The 17,500-nt window shown below is 45.2% G+C and overlaps 1 protein-coding gene across 6 annotated transcripts in view; it reads right to left on the bottom strand.

Moving 5' to 3' along the window:
* Window positions 1–687: 687 nt before the first annotated feature.
* Window positions 688–17,500, bottom strand: part of fhip1aa (FHF complex subunit HOOK interacting protein 1Aa) — a 22,968-nt gene continuing 6,155 nt past the window's right edge. For 2 of the 6 annotated variants that reach the window (XM_077016303.1, XM_077016309.1), the window contains exons 2-13: window positions 15,547–15,668; window positions 13,770–13,963; window positions 11,146–11,847; window positions 9,628–9,786; window positions 9,146–9,232; window positions 8,239–8,406; window positions 7,799–7,878; window positions 6,972–7,171; window positions 5,725–6,708; window positions 5,157–5,335; window positions 3,860–3,980; window positions 688–3,084 (exon numbers count right to left, since the gene is read on the bottom strand). In XM_077016303.1, coding sequence (XP_076872418.1) covers window positions 2,876–3,084; window positions 3,860–3,980; window positions 5,157–5,335; window positions 5,725–6,708; window positions 6,972–7,171; window positions 7,799–7,878; window positions 8,239–8,406; window positions 9,146–9,232; window positions 9,628–9,786; window positions 11,146–11,847; window positions 13,770–13,874 — 2,994 coding nt within the window. In that variant the 5' untranslated portion in view covers window positions 13,875–13,963; window positions 15,547–15,668 and the 3' untranslated portion in view covers window positions 688–2,875. The other 4 variants (XM_077016338.1, XM_077016330.1, XM_077016316.1 and 1 more) reach the window with 4 other exon arrangements.

Below are 17,500 nucleotides of genomic sequence, written 5' to 3'. Positions count from 1 at the left end.
TGACTGAGGTGCCCTTGAGCAAGGCACCTAACCCCAACTGCTCCCCGGGTGCCGGGCTAGGACTGCCCACCGCTCTGGGCATGTGTGATCCACAGCCCCCTAGTAATCACTAGTGTGTGTGTGTTCTAACTGCAAATTTCGATTGCGGTGTAAAAATCACAATTGACAAAATATGGCACATTTTTTACATGGTTTACCTAAGTAAAAAAATAATTAATAAAATATATTTTTAGTGAAAAAGCTGCATTGGATACAGGTTAGGCAAGATTGAGTTTCACAGTGGCCAGGCTGGAGATCTCGAGGAGGGGCTTTTATATTGGTCACCGAGTGATGCAGCTTTATAACATCCAGTCCAGAGGGGACCTGGTTCAGCAGGGACCCGATCCATACAAGCGCACTCCTTTGGAAGGCCAGCCTGTTTGTGGAGTGCTGGAGTCAAATTAGGCTGTTTCAGGGCAAGTCGGAGCTTTCTCAGAGTCCTTTCCCAGAGCGACGGAGGGCCAGTCCAAACATCAGACTTTTCTGCTTTGTGTTGTACTGGCCCCTAGCTACGCATTGTTTTTAGTACCATGAGTACTGTAAACCCGCATCATGAAATCTGATGCTGTGGGATACACGTCAAGAATGGTGGCGTCATAATGCAAAGATACGTAATTTAAGGATAAAAGCAACACACACACAAAGGAGTAAGATAAAGCAATATCTTTATTCACACTTTGAGCATCCTGGGAACACACATGGAAAGAGTACCGAAAAGATCGGTGCTACCTAAACTAAGAACAGGGCAATCATGCCACCAACATTCAGAAAACATGCCTCACAAAAGAGTGATTTACAGATAATCTTACAGATTAAAAGACAAAACATGTAAATGTCCTTTAATTCAGTTCAACTTTCTGATAGATATTATCAATTATAATTTACAAATTTTTGCTCACATTTTTAATGGGTGCAATTTAATTACTTATTAATAGAATAGAATGATGTTGAATCTAGAAATAAACATCCTTGTAAAAGGACCCCTGTAAAAATATACCTGATATTTTAAGCAATCATTATAAATATCTTTGGATTAAAATTATACATTGCAGCTTAATCTCTGTAAGGATGCATTTGCTGAGAATGAAGATGATCAGAAAAAAAAAACGATTGAAGCTATACTTCATCCAGGAAACTGCAGTCTCTGTTGTTACAATCTTGAGGAGCGCAGTTAGCATGATTAAACGTGCAGAATGCTAACAGACCCCTGCTGGGAGACATTTAAGATTATTGTTTGCCTGAGTGAGGTACGCCTTTCATTTCAGAGAGAGCCCAGGGACTGTATAGTCCTTTCACTATTGTGGTGTTTTGGATCTGCTTTTTCAGTTTTTTTAATACACAGTATAAAACTATTACAGTTTTAAGTACATTATATGAAATCTTAAGTGATGGTGAAAGAGCACTTGTGCAGGTTTTTTTTCTATTTAGAGTTCCCATCCTTCATTGTGACATCATCATGTTTCAGTGCCATGTCCAATCATGCGAGTTCTACAACAACAACCCAGCCAACCCCACCCCCCGCCTGAATCCAGCCCTTAGCACAACTGCACACAAGCGAAGCTGGAGCAGTTCTAAAACCCCAGCAGGATATGACATGATCATGCTGCTCTCTGTCACCCTGCTGGCTGTCCCGGGCTTTGCATGCAAACACAGCGCTCACATCCTTCCCCAAAAGGCCAGAATGCGCACTGCAAACATTGTGCAACAAACTATTTTTTCATCTAAAAAAAGATGCCCAAAATACAATAAAACTTTAAAGTAAAATTTTCTTGAAAAAATATGGCAGTAAATTCTCTACAAAAAGAGTTTAAATACCCTCACCCCTTCGAAGACTAGCATCCTGACTAATGCTTACATAAATAATATTATTAACAGATACAGTTTAACCTAGAACAAGAAATAGACCCACATGTTTAAGGTTTTCAGATAAGGCTTGGGTGAGAATAATGGAAGAGTTTGCTCTATTGCTTAGGTAGATGGATGGCAGTGTAATATCTGTGTTTTTGACCACATTCGGTATGTATTCAAAATGCACACAGTACACGTCGGAGCTGGTTAGTTCATTGCACATCTTGCATTCGACATTTTGTGTTGCTATGTTGTTTCAGTAGTCATTTCCATTATTTAGTTACAACTTCTAAAAAAAAAAAATAAAAGTTGCCTTCAAAAACAATACTAATGTGGTTAATCATGAATGAAATTCTAACCATCACCACCGCCTCTAATGAACTGTTCTATTCTGTTCGTATTTTTTGACCAATAGGAGATGTCCTTTCTCAGTGATAGGTGATCTCGCCTTACAAGACTTTAGAAACACGTATTTGATTAATCTCTCTGGGAATGGGTGTGATGCGTGCCACGTTAAATAAGGCCACTGTATGAATGAGGACACCACAGACTCTGAATAGCCAGCTAGAGAAGAGCTGGGGGACCGGTGGACAGGACGGTACAGTCATGGCCTCTGTTGACCTCTGCTCTCTGACCTGTCTGTGTCTTCTTACGTTTCGGTGTCTGGTTGTTTCACCCAGAGCTAGGATTTCATCAGAGTTGACTGGTACTATCTAGACTACCATACTGTGAGCACCAGTAGAATCCTGGTGTAGAACACACTGAATACAGCATTCCTTCCTACCGCTAAGGCCGCTGGGAAAATGACTGTTAATAATAATAAATAAATAAAAACTGGAAATACCTTGCAAAGCTAAAACCTTGCCAATCCTTGTGTAAAAATATAAAAAGCAACTGTCCAGAATTGACCTAAATCCATGGGCTTAAGCGGTGTTGTCAGAGCTGGAGACAAAGTTGAAAATGGTGTGGGGGCCAGTACAGCGCTGGTCTACTCCTCCATGGGCAGATGCGAGATGATGGCATGCTCCTGGGCAATAGCTGCCAGCTCCTTCAGGAACTCGGTGAAGATCACAGTGGCGTACACCTCCGTCCTGGTCGGGGGAACCACGGTCTTGGGCTGGATGGATATGTTCTTCAAGGTTCTCCCAGAGGAACTAGAGAACTTCTCCATGTTGTGAGGGCCTTCTGATGTGGAGTCTACAAAAGGAAAGATCGCATTCGATTTTTCATTTCACCCATGCATGCCTACTCGAAACAATACAATTAAAGATTTACAAGCATAAGCATAATCGATCATAAATGTTTGGGTAAGTTTATAAGCACAAATCCTCTCAGAATTATGTTGAGGTTGTTTCATTCTTTTCTGTTGCTTTTGGGGAATCTAGTCCTCCATGAGCAGCATAATTCAGTGCTAATGCAACAAAGGGAACATTCCATTAAGGAAAAATATCCGAACTGGGAAAGATTTGTTTTCAATCCCAGGGGCTCCGAGTTGATCACAAAGATTCTTTTCAAATCCTCATGGATCCCCAAAAAACATTAACTAAACGCACAAACCTTTTTTTTCAGTCTCCACAGATTGTTTTCATTTTCTCAGTCAAAACGGAGCTTCCATTTGTTGTGAGAACATGTGAATCCATCATCTCTTGTATGTTTTCCTGTACTCCCTTTTTTCCTTTAACAGGGATTTAGTTTGATGCCAAGTCCCTTAGACTCTCTAATCTAGCTTAAACCACTTCAGGAAATTACTCTGGACAAGAGTGTCTGCCTAATGCTAATCAAATAGTTGAACCAAAGACTTGTCATAGCAACTAGCGATAGTAACTAGCATGCTAACTGGAAATGCTGGAAAAGATTCACCTCATCCTCATATTAGATGGACAAAAGATCCACGACTTGTCCTCATTAGATGTATATAATGTAAAGAGGTAGGCATAGTAAATAAAATAATCATAAGCTGCACATAACAAACCTTGACCTCTGAGCGAAGTCTCTCTAGCCAACAGGCACTGCTGTGCTGCTGTAAGAAGCTCAGGGAAGTCCTTCCGGGTCACTGCCAACTGCTCTATCTGGTTCTTCAGTGAAGCCAGCACCTACAGGAAATGGACAAAGGTATTGTGTGTAACACAGCAGTCACACCCTTAGCTCGGACACTGAAGCACAGACCAGCTGCTGTCTGCAGTCCGTCTGCGCTGTGCTAAAGGAACTGTGTCACTATCAGCAGATGCATGAATCAGATTTACAGATTATTCAGAAACCCAGTCAATGGTCCTTTATGATGTCTAGTTTCAAAGCAAAAGATGCTGAGCTTTAAACCAGGTCTGGGCAGTATCAAATACTACTGCAGAACATTATTTAATCTGACGCTTTCATCTCCTCTCAGGCCTGCATGTCTGCCATGGAGCAGCTGCTGTGTGATTTATTTGTTAATAAAGCGTGCTGTGCTAAATATGTATGAGACTCAACAGCGCCGGTACCATCCCAGAGGCACCATTTTACAATACCCACAACACAGAGAAACGCTTTTACAATACCCACAACCCAGATAAACCCTTTCACAAAACCCACAACCCAGATAAACCCTTTCACAATACCCACAACCCAGATAAACGCTTTTACAATAGCCACAATCCAGAGAAACTCTTTCACAATAGCCACAATCCAGAGAAACACTTTTACAATAGCCACAAACCAGAGAAACCATTTCACAATAGCCACAATCCAGATAAACCCTTTCACAATACCGACAACCCAGAAAAACCCTTTCACAATACCCACAACTCAGTGAAACACTTTTACAATAGCCACAATCCAGAGAAACCCTCACAATACCCACAACCTAGAGAAACCCTTTCACAATAGCCACAACCCAGAGAAACCATTTCACAATAGCCACAACCCAGAGAAACCATTTCACAATACCCACAATCCGGGGAGAACCCCCAATTCAACAGCACTGCATCTGACGCAGCAGGAATGGAAAGCAATTTTTCATGTTGTTTAGGAAGGTCTGTGAGCCTTTTCACATCTTTATGAGTCACTACGGTTTTTGTTGACACTCATAACAGCACACATATTTTCAGCCTTTACACAGAATTTTTTCCAATGCCTTTACAGTGCATTTCCTCGCCTTGGTGGGCCAGTCTGACCGTGTACGCTCGAGACCCGTCCAAGGGAAACGACATCAGTTTATGAATGTGGACCAAGACAACCAACATGCACATGCTAGGGAGAGGGGTGAGGGGTGAGGGGAGAGGGTTGAGGGCTACCTGATAGAGGGAGCGGACACTGGGCTGAAGAACTATGGTGGTGTTGATCAGGAAGGAGCGCAGTAGGGGCTGGGGGTACACCGCCAGCTGGGCCAGGATCCCAGTCAGCAGCAGGTTGACCTGCAGAGAGTTCTCCAACATGTTCTCCAACCGGGACAGCAGTACGCTCACAAAAGGCCCTGCAACACACGCACACGCAATAAAATGCAGCATGTTATACAAGTTGTAGGACAGGCATGCCCACCAGTGGCCAAAATGAATTCCCCCCAGGAAGAACACTGCACTGCATCCAGACAAAAATATCTATAGATAGACAGATCTCTTTATTAATGACATCGATACTGAGAAACTACCTGGAATTACTATATCCAGATGCAGTCACACTGCTGAACGGCTTCACACACTGACTATACACTCATGAACACTACACACTGTTACTGTGTGTGCGTGTGTAGTATATTACCTTGGTTATTTCCATATTTTGTGTCATCTTAGTTTTATTCTAAACGTATATACCAAGCTCGAGTTACTGTGTTTAATTTCATTGTCACATGGACTTGTATCTCACCTGTAAAAGGTACAGCATGATTCCTGCTCACACTGCGACCTTTGATCCCAAATGGAGAGGAGACTTTCTCAGGTTCTGCCGTCTCAGCTGAGAATGAGCTAAAATCCACGTCATCCTCTTCCTCCATGGACACACCTGGACTCCTGGGTTCCTTGTCTGCTTTTGAAGGACGGTTTGTTTCAGCCGTCAGAGTCCGAATCAGTTCCTCGTACTGGGTTACCAGGTCTTCTCCATCAGGAGACACCGCAGGGAGGGTGGAGTGTTGGTCCTGGACTCCATCATTCCCTTTATCCGGGGTGTCTGAGGGCTGCACAGGGACGCTCGAACCGTTACAGAGTCCAGATTTTTTGTCCAGTGATCCAGTCATGGGTACACCCAACTTTCCCGTGTCCTTGGGTTCGCTTGGTTCAACCGTAACATGACTGGGTTTAGCCTGATTTATACCAGCGTCTTGAGAGTCCTTTTGGGCAACAAGATTATAGACCATAACGTCATTCTGGAATTCCGATTCCTCAATGTAGGAGCCCTTAACAAACATGATGGCGTTCCTCCTCATCTCCTGGATGTGTTTCGGGGGCTCGTCCGGGACGGCCGTGGGCAGCCTCCGCTCTTCCTCCTCCGGCAGGGCCTGCGTAGCCCCGGCGTCATAGCTATCATCCCACTCCAGCTCCAAACCTGGGGCTGCGCCAAGGTCATTAAGGCTCTGTGCGTTGACCTTAGCCCTGGCATTCGTCGAGGCCTTGCGGGCGGAGCCAAGTGCGCGAGACCTCCCCGCCTCCTCCAGTGTGTTCGGCTGGTACTCGTCCGGGGGCGGGCTCTCTCCGTCATAGGGGGCGGACCAGACGCGGCATGCACGAATGCAGTTACTGATGCCACTGCGGGCGTCGTACAGGTAGTGGAGGTAACTAACGTCCAGGTGAATCTCTGAACCAATCACACAGGAGGTGCCAGAGTCATCCTCCTCCGAGTAGGCATCCTTCATTTCTGAAAAGGTCAATAAATGTGGAATTAAAAATTTACAAAAACTAAAATATAGGTGTATTTTACCAAATATACACCCACAAACCACATTAACAATGGCTCTAGGGTCTAGATATGGTGGCTATGGTTTTTGTGTGACAGTCAATGAAAGGTTCCAGTCATTCCAACGTTCCTTTCATTCCAGAGTGGAATTAAATGATATATTCTGTAAGATGGAGTATAATATGGCTATGTTTTCTTGACTGAATGTCACACAACTACGGTACCCATAGTTCCTGAGTTGGAGTCATTCGTGCCCTTTAACCACAGGATGGAGTCCAGTTGTCTGAGAGGTGGAGGGACGATATCTGGGGAGCAGCAGGATGGAGTGAGGGCTAAGATCTTAGCAGCAGAGACGGAGTAGCAGTCCCTCTCCTTCAGCACACAGCGCTGACTCAGCATAATGTGGTTACATGGGATCAGATACCTGCCAAAGAAGAACAGAGTTCAGGGACAGAGCCAGGCCCGTCCAGGCTGAGCATACCTTCATCTGGGCCTTGAGTAATCTGTGCTTCTGGCAAGGGAAGGATTCTGAAGTTGTGACGATTGGGTCAGTTTTGTTGGCAAAGCCAAACTGTGGACTCAACTTTACAGTGAGGCATCTTTCAAAAACTTTTTAAACCCAGTCTTGGGTCGGGAGTTCAGAGGTATCATAAGAGCTCGAGAAAAAAATGAGAGACTGTAAAAGTAGAACAAGAATCCGGAGCTAGTCATTATCTGGGTGTTTACTATGAACGCAGATACACTGCCTACAAGTGCTTCTGATTAGTGACATCTGAATCCTGACATCTAGCCAAAATGTGGCTTAGTTGATACAGGAACTTAACACTAAAATGAAACTAACTTAGTTCTTATGAAAGTAATTTATATCTAGAATCTCTCCATTGTACTTCACATACAGAAGTTCTTTCTAGTTTTACCAGTAAAATCAGGGCTTTATCCTGAAGTTTATATTGCATACAAACACTACACAATATTTAAAAACACACCAACTTAAAAAAAAAAACAGTTAAGAGTATCTGAAAGGACTAGAAGTCTGAGAGGAAGTACTCACTTCAGTATGAGTTGCAGCATGACGTCCTCACAGTACAGACCAATCAGAGTGCGGAACAGTGCCAGTGATATTGTTCCCAACTACAACACAAAATAATCCAGAGTGCCATAACTATACAAGAGGGTATCATGGACCAATTAAACCAGTTCATCAGCAGGAACCTGCACAACTTCCCAGTTATCTCACACTACAGGGGTGAGGTCTGTGGTCCATGCCACTGACCGACCACACGGTGGGATTACACGTGTGCTTTGTTTCCACTACACCCAGGCTGCCAGCACATTGCGCAAAATGCATCTGAAAGTTTCAGATTAACTGTAATTTTGGAACATTATCATTGACTAAAATAGATCATAATACCATTTAATATAGAAAGAGTCAATATTTGTTTCGTAACGAATGAACGAATGTGATTGGTTGCCAGGCGGAATGGAAGGCACCTGAAAGGGAGTGTTGATGCGGCTGACCAGCGTGTCCAGGATGTGTACGTTGTCATGGCGATGGAGGAGGATGAAGCTGAGGAAAGTGTGGAGCAGGGCGGGTTCTGTCACGCTCCGCAGGAACAGGTCCAGGTACGCTGTGGTGGTCATCACCTCCTCCAGAGTCAGCTACAGAAAGAGCAAGACACAACCAGATAACACCTCCTCTAGAGTCAGCTACAGAAAGAGCAAGACACAACCAGATAACACTTCCTCCAGAGTCAGGTACAGAAAGAGCAAGACACAACCAGATAACACCTCCTCCAGAGTCAGCTACAGAAAGAGCAAGACACAACCAGATAACACCTCCTCCAGAGTCAGGTACAGAAAGAGCAAGACACAACCAGATAACACCTCCTCCAGAGTCAGGTACAGAAAGAGCAAGACACAACCAGATAACACCTCCTCCAGAGTCAGGTACAGAAAGAGCAAGACACAACCAGATAACACCTCCTCCAGAGTCAGAACTATGAACAGCAAAGACACAACCTGACCTCCTCTAGAGTCAGCAACACAAACAGCACAACACACACACACACACACACACACACACACACACACACACACACACACACACAAACCCCCTGCCACAAAAGAATCAAAACCCCAACCACTCTCACCTCCCCTAGAGTCAGCTATATAAACAACAAGCACAATCTCACCTCCTCTGGAGTCAGCTATATAAACAACAAATCCCATAGTTAAACCCACCGCTAATACAGCTAAACCCACCACACAAACAGCAAAACACACACACACATTCATACTGATGAACTGTGTAAAGTGGTAATGAATCTACACAGGGTGAGGAAAAACAGCATCTTTATTAAAGAAGAACTTCATTAAAGGTGGATTCGAGGACACTCACTTTATGCAGTGCTGGTGCTAAAACAGGAACTAGGAAGCCATTGGAGATGTAACCAACCAGCTGGTCTCTAATGGAAGGATGAGCCACCTGCAGAAAAATAACCAGCACCTTACCTTTAAGAACATGACCTTTAAAAGCATGTGCAAATGAAAAATAGCAGGGCATCACAACGCTTCTTTGATGTCCACCACGGTCTATTACTGGACCGCTGCTCCACCCATCCTCACATTAACGTCTTGTTAATTTTTCCATGTTCCTGCCAATCGTCTTGATTTCTGCTACACATGTGTTGTATGCACCTCCAGACCAGGAGAAAGACCTTCTGTTGTGTTCAGACTCGTGTTTGAATAGTGTCACTAAACATGAACAGAACTATTGTCTTTGTTATTTTTTTAAAACACACATCTGTACTGATCTGTCCTCAGACGTCCCTGCTGTTCCCGTGTGTCCCGGTGTCCCGCGCCCCGGTGTCCCGCGCTCACCTGCATGACGGCGTTGCAGAACTCCAGGGAGTTGAGGAACTGGACGAGAGCGGGAACCTGTTGCCAGTCCTCCCTGTGCAGGCAATGCCAGTCGTCACTGGGCATCTCCAGCTTAGTGGGCAGGGAAGAGTACAGACCACTCAGACCTGTGGCTAGAACCTACAGATGGGAGAACACACAGTTGGGAGCTTGAGAACATTGCACAAAAAAAAAATCCCATCACCAAGCAGATCATCTAGGATTAGAATTGGCTCATCTATAGACATTCAGGGGTAAAACAAAGCATACAAAGTGAGGGTGTGTCTGTTCTTCCAAATGTTTACACACACACACACACACACACACACACACACATACACACACACACACACACACACACACACACACACACACACACACACACACACAACTGAGGCTGACATTTGCATTATGATGGGACTTCAAACAGTTACATAATAATCCCCAGTGTGAGAAGATAATTGGCGGCCACACCTTCCCCAGGAGAGTCCTGCTCAGTCTGCCCTTACGACGCTCACAGCAGGGGTTCACTGAACACAAACACCCTGCTCCTCCCTATTAGACTTCATCAGTCTGCCCTTACGACGCTCACAGCAGGGGTTCACTGAACACAAACACCCTGCTCCTCCCTATTAGACTTCATCAGTCTGCCCTTACGAAGCTCACAGCAGGGGTTCACTGAACACAAACACCCTGCTCCTCCCTATTAGACTTCATCAGTCTGCCCTTACGACGCTCACAGCAGGGGTTCACTGAACACAAACACCCTGCTCCTCCCTATTAGACTTCATCAGTCTGCCCTTACGAAGCTCACAGCAGGGGTTCACTGAACACAAACACCCTGCTCCTCCCTATTAGACTTCATCAGGACCTTCATGTTATCATCTTAAAAGTAAATTTGGCATCACTTCTCATTTCATATCCATGAAGGATTATATTCACTGACGATGATGATGATGATGATGATGATGATGATGATGACAACACGTAAGGCCTTAACCAAGCCACCTCCAAACACAAAGGTTATAGTAGGGATGTTGGAATGCACAATTAATCTTAATGAATGATAATGTGAATTATAACCATAACAAAATCATAAATAGCAACACCATAAAATGTATCAGCTTGTTTATGGTCCCTCATTATTACAATCTCAGTGATCGTTGTTCTCCGGCTCGTGTTTATGAGTTAAAGACAGTGGTTGGCCCGGAGGACTGTAAGATACATTTACATTGATTTGAATATTCAAAACATCTTTTCCACCTTTTCCTTTGGTCACCCATTACATTTGCTTTTACCTGAGGAAAAATAACAGCAGCTTCTCAATATTCTTGTCACCACACTCTCCAATAAAAATGTTAATAAATAAAAAAATAGTAAAACAAATGTTATCGGTTGGGAAAAAGACAGGAATGCACATAAGACATTTCTGTTCTGACCCCTAGAGCCAGACTGAATGAATTGAATGTGTGTTTGAGCTGCAGAACAGGACGGCCCTACCGGACAGAAGTAGGTGTTCTCAGAAATGTGCTTGGCCACGATGTGGTTCTCGGCCGACAGAGCCATGATGAGGAGCAGGGCGTCTCTGGCCTGCTGGCCCACGGAGCCCTCCCTGTGGATGAAGGGGATGAGCAAGGAGAAGATGAGGAAGTTGGCCGCTCCCTGGTCCTCACTGGTGTGGAAGAAGAGCTCCAGTATGGACGGATCCTTGGCCAGAACGCAGCAGAGCTGGTGGAGGAGCAACACGAGTTCGGCCTCCACGGCGGGGGAGCTGATACCGGCGGGGACGCCGGCGGTGCCGGTCGTACCCGAGCAGGACGACAGGAGCATCATGAGGGGCCGCAGGATTGGTTTGTGGTGCAGCAGGGGTTGGCTTGCTTGGCCAATCAGCATCTCGTACATCTTGAGCTGATCCAGTTTCATGTCGTCGGTGAACTCACGCCGGAGACTCCAGAGAAACAGCTTCTCCATCACGTTCTCCATCACCACAAACTCCAGGATGGGACCCATGGCGCCGCTTTGACCACACTCCTCCTCGATCAGGAGGAAGAGCATGTGTTCCACGTAGTTCTGCACGGCACTGGCCTCATCGACCGGGATGGGGCCGAAACGGACCCCGTGACCTCCGACCCCGAGGCCAAGGCCTCCACCCAGGCCACCGCCACTGCGTAAAGGGTCATGCTTCTCTAGGATCTTAAGAACCTGATCAGCACAAAGAAAGAAGACCACACACACACACACACACACACACACACACACACACACACACACACACACACACACAAACAATACATCCCTGGTTAACTGCAATCACTTTACATGGACTTTGTACGAGGCAGTCATGGCCTGGTGGTAGGGAACTGGTCTTGTGACCGGAGGGTCGTGGGTTCGATTCCCAGACCTGAGGCCATGACTGAGGTGCCCTTGAGCAAGGCACCTAACCCCAACTGCTCCCCGGGCGCCGGGCTAGGGCTGCCCACCGCTCTGGGCACGTGTGATCCACAGCCCCCTAGTAATCACTAGTGTGTGTGTGTGTTCTGACTGCACAGATGGGTTAAAAGCGGAGGACAAATTTCGACTGGGGTGTAAAAAATCACAATTGACAAAATATGGCACATTTACATTTACATTTTTTACATTTGCATTTGTAATACTGATATCACAATGTACCAATGAGCGCTGTAACAAATTACGTTTTGTGTGCTGTAAGTATCCTGACCAATCAGGACCGACCAGATGGTCCTGAAAGCATTTTCTGTGTATATTTTGATGAATCATGTCATCCATGTGATCCAGTGAGGAAACTAGCTCAAATGAATGCATCCCTGTTTTTAACCTGCATATCCTGCATTGCTGTTTTATTTGCACTCCATCACTGGAAGACTTAACGTTTCCGTGGCACTGATTAAAGACCAAACCCTATCTGCAAACTTCACTAGCTGGGAAAATTTAGTTTCCGCAAACATCAAGCACACCCCAGAGGAACCTGCAGCACCTCACAGTAACTTCTCCAGTCGGAGCCCGCGAGTCAAATGAAGCCCGACACTAACAACGGGCCCTCTGTCCTGGCCATGTTGCCATGGTTCCGAAGCAGCCAATCAGGTGAGCCTGGGACAGAGCATACAGGTGAACAACAACAGAACAGGCCGGTGACCTTGGCAGGTCCCGGGAAGAGGAAGAGCTCATCAGTCAATTAATTAACTAACTAATTAATGAATCTTGATCAACACCCTTCATAATTACTAGAGGATCTGAAAACACTGCCCTGGTGTCTAACAGATGAGAACTAGGATACATGCCCAGATACTGAACCCTGCAGCAGCCAGTGTTTCTCTGTTAAGAGTGCCATCAAATATAAATATGGATCATATTACACTGCAACACTGGGGGACTATTCTCCACCAGTCTCTCAGCGGCCCTGCACACAATGGCTGCAGTGGGGCACATTGACCACACGCTGAACACACACACACACACACACACATACACACAACCGCAGCAAAAAACAGGACGTGCAGCTCCTGGGACAGTTCTGCTATAAATCAGGTCAATACATAAAGGAATACCACTGATTCTAGGTCAGTGTGTGTGTGTGTACACTCTTACACTGTGCACATCTGGGTTTTGCTCTCTACTGACCATGTCACCTCCTTTTTTATTGTTGTTTTTGCTTTAGTTTTCAGATGAATAGTTTTCTCATGAATAGGTCCAGCTACAGAGACAGCAGGTAAACACAACCTGCCCCTTCAAACATACCAGCCAATGGGGAAGCAGAACTGAAAGGCATTCCGGAATGCTACTGAGGTTCTAAGATTGCGAGTGTAATTCTTGCAGCATCTTCCTTTTGCAGCCATGGCAGTATGTACTGCAGGACTGAGCGGTTCTGGCAACAGCAGATGAACAGTGTGTGCACATGTACATGGATTGATGCTTCTACTCCATGTATAACAAGCATTTATTTGACTCTGCAATTGTGGTTTTGCAAAACAATGCCAAAAACACTTTAATATCTACTTAATCTACTTGGAAAGTACATTTTATAATTTGTTCTGTTTTCTGCCGTTTGCATTTTTATTTTAACAAGGCTGTAAGCTCTACAGTGACCTGTTGAAGTCCAGTATTACCTGAGCCCAGTGGTTCTTGAACACGATCATGCACGTTTCGGGGTCCACGCCCTGCAGGACCAGTGACTGGCCACTCCGAATCTCTCTGGCAACTGCAGATGCCATTATTGTGACCTCACAGCATGGGCTAAACCATAGTGAATGAAGGGGGGCGTCCTCACTGCATTCTGGCTACAAGTCACATATGGAATGTGCTAGAAAATGGGGAGGGGGGGGGGGGGGGAGAGAGACACACAAACTTGTTAAGACATACTGGCAAAAGAGAAGAAAATTGCTTCAAACTTTCTTATCATTCCCAGAATGATAAAAAATAATAATAATTAACACACTTCCCCGTTATACAGCACTAATAACACCAGTGATCCTGTATTTAAGTTAATCATCACAGACAAATCCCACCACTTAAAAAAATGTGAACATTTCAGAGTTCCTGCAGCAGCTCTCTAAACGGTGAATATGCATGGACCCTCTCTCTCCCCCCTCAAGGCCTCTCTGCAGTTATGACAGGAATGTCTTCAGGAAAAACAGCAACTCAGCACCAACAGGAAATACCCTTTACAGGCTGAACCAGAGCCTCAACCATCTCACCAGTTGGTGGCACATGGCCCCCCCAACACCAGTGTGTGAGAATTCCACAGAAGTCTGACTGGCTTGTTGAAATGCTTCTCCATGTCATGGCCATTTACAACAGGGAGAGAAGGAGAATGTCTCCATTACCAAGTACCTGTGTTGGTTCACAGACCTTGACTGCAGATCAGGATTGCAGAGTGCAGGTTATGTGGATGGGGTCAGATATTGATGCTTGAATTCTGTTGCATGCATTACAGCGTCTACCTAATTTCTCTTTATGTACCTCAAGATGAAATATTAATGAGATCCCATATTCGAGGGATAGCTTAATGCCCGTGGAGGTATTTTTAGCAGCTGCAATCAAGCTCACATGCATAAATGATCACGCGAATGTGGGTGGAGATTCTGATCAGCACCACGCAACCAGCTAGCGACCGATGATCACTCCAAATACCAACAACTGAACTTGCCACAGTCTGTGGGCTCTTGTGTCTCATATTTAGTCATGTGTACACCAATGGCAACAACAACAACAATAACAAAACAAAAATAATAATAATAATAATAATAATAATAAGGAAAGATAAGGACTCAATAACCACATTCCCAGAATTCCTTTCTGCGTGTTATTACAATGCTGTTTGCTATATTCACATGTATAATAAACATACCTGTGGCTGTAATACAAATTCAGCATAAATCTTGGGTTCTTCGGCACAGAGATTTTAATAGCACCACCACTGCATTCATTACAGATATGATGACTGTTTACATGTTCCTCCCTAACTACTCCCTTAGTACAGAGTTCACAGCCTTGTACATATAACGGTGCTAACACACCCATGGCTGGACGTGGTGGACGTCCCCTTGATCTGAAGAACCAAGCGAGCACGAACAGACGCGTGAGACACAGAAACCACGAGTATGGAAGGTGGCGGCGAGGGCTGGGCTCAACACATCCCGAACTTTCCATTTGACGCTTCAGACACTTTCTGTCCAATAGATGAGGAGACAGCACCGCACGTGGCAAATGTTCGGCCAATCGTGTTCTTTTGGTACTGAGCAAAAAAGAAAAGCCCACACTGGTGGGGGGGGGGGGGGGGGGGGGTGTTCAGGCTGAGAGGGAGTTCAGAAAACAGTGTGTGAGGAGGGAAAGGGCAGGCAGTGCTTCAGAATGGTTTGCAGAATATTTGAAATGTCTTTCTACCTGTGTGAGTGTGGTGGTGAGCGCCCGCTGGCCTGAGGGGACGCCTCTTACAGACAGACCGTCCGCATCGTCAGAAGATCAGGGCTCACCTCAGACTGAAGAGCAGGGGAGAAGTCACATGCCTGCGAGAGGAAGACAGCTCGGGTGAAGACCAGGATGTAGACTGAGGAAGAGCAGCTTTTCAGTGGGAGAGAGGAATGAGTGTGTGTGTGTGTGTGTGTGTGGGTGTGTGTGAGGAGGCTGAGGAAGAAGTGAGTGGATGTAAGTGAGGTTTAAGTAAGAGAGTCAGCATGCCTATAGCCAAGCAGGAAAGAGGGAACAGAAGGGAGGTATGGTGGGAGAAAGGGGAGGAGAGATGAACAGAAGGAGAGAGAGAGAGAGAGAGAGAGATATTGATGTGTGAAGAAAGAGGAGAATATAAAGAGGGTGGGGTCTCTGTGTAACATTAATAAAATAATCAGCGGAACATTTAGTCTATTTCTGTATGAACTTGCAGTCCAACACTCCAGATACAGACTGGCATGAGCTCACGCTCACCACACCACTCACTCTGCTGTCGGCTGAAGTGCCAAACAGAGGCACAGTGCCACCCCAGTCCAGGGAGGGTTGGCAGCAGTAGCCTGGCTCTCTGAGCAGTGAGAACTCCTCCAAACTCCTCCACCCTACCGCAGGGACACACAGGAGATATACCACACTGCGCTGGTCATGACCTCACCCGATGACCTCACTTCCTGTCAGTCAGACCCTGCCTCAAGGACTCAAACGGAGCGTCGCAGGACTACAGAAACGGCTAAATCTCCCCAGTAGGTCACAGTGAGACTTAACACACTCCCCCTCTCACCCACTGCAAAGTGAAATCCAAAGCCTTGAGTCAGAGGAGCTAGTATAAACCTGGAGCTCCTTCAACAGCTCCACAACTCAGAACAGAACTGGGAACGGGGCTGTGGGTTTTGCCGTTTCTTGGTGTGTTAACCAGGTCAAAGCTTTCAAGACCTTGACCCATTTGATTCTGAATGACCTAAATCCAAACGTTCAACACATCTGAGCTGGCATGAGATAGATTTACACACCAGACGGCGTGTGTTCTTAAGGAGGGAGGCAGACACACAAAAGGACAAAGATTACCAAAACAACACAGCATACGATTAATCAAATTAAGCCAGACAGCTGTTCTCTGTAATACAATAACGGCATCTATCTGCCCCAGCCATAAGCAGTGAGCAATCATGGCATGTGGAGAAGAGCTTATCTTTGTTTAGCCAGGACTGTTTGTCGTGTCTTGTTACCCTTGAAACTGTCTTTCATTTAAAAGGGAAATGTCTAAAAATACATTGCAATATAGATTAATATTATTGCAACTAATATAACACAAATTAGATGACAGGCTTACAAAACACCAGTCATCTGAGGAAGTCGTTTTACCAGGATTAACCAGATTAAGTCCAATGGTATCTGGAATATCTGACCCAAATTAAAAACACACAGTAATCTACAAGCACATGAGAAGAACACCTTTAAGAGGTAGTGTGAAACCTTCTGAGTCTGTTGACTGCAAGGGACTATTACATCAAGAAAGACATTTAAATTGTTAATTGAAGTTGATTTACAGTTTACAGTCATTTACAGTAACAGCCAGTAAAATCCAAATAAAATCCTAGCCCCTTAAAACATTATTGCCTGTGATTTCTCCCATGTGTTTCTGTGTGTGTGCGGGTTTGTGTGAGAGCTAGAGAAGAGAGAGATAAAGAGAGAGAGAGAGAGAGAGCGAGAGAGAGATCATTCCGCTGATGCAGCCAATGACACAGGATGTGAAGGACCATTCAGCAGATTACTGGACATTTATTTACTGCATCTTGGTTTTGCTTATCCAATCAGAGTAATTGGTTTAATTATGCTTGTTTAGCCCAGACCTGATACTATCACAAATAAAACCCCAGATCAGAGAAACTCCACC

This window comes from Brachyhypopomus gauderio, chromosome 1, assembly GCF_052324685.1.
Source record: "Brachyhypopomus gauderio isolate BG-103 chromosome 1, BGAUD_0.2, whole genome shotgun sequence".
In the NCBI taxonomy this organism is placed as follows: Eukaryota; Metazoa; Chordata; class Actinopteri; order Gymnotiformes; family Hypopomidae; genus Brachyhypopomus; species Brachyhypopomus gauderio.
Note: the sequence above shows the minus strand (reverse complement) of the source record. Positions and strands in the feature narration are given on the sequence as shown.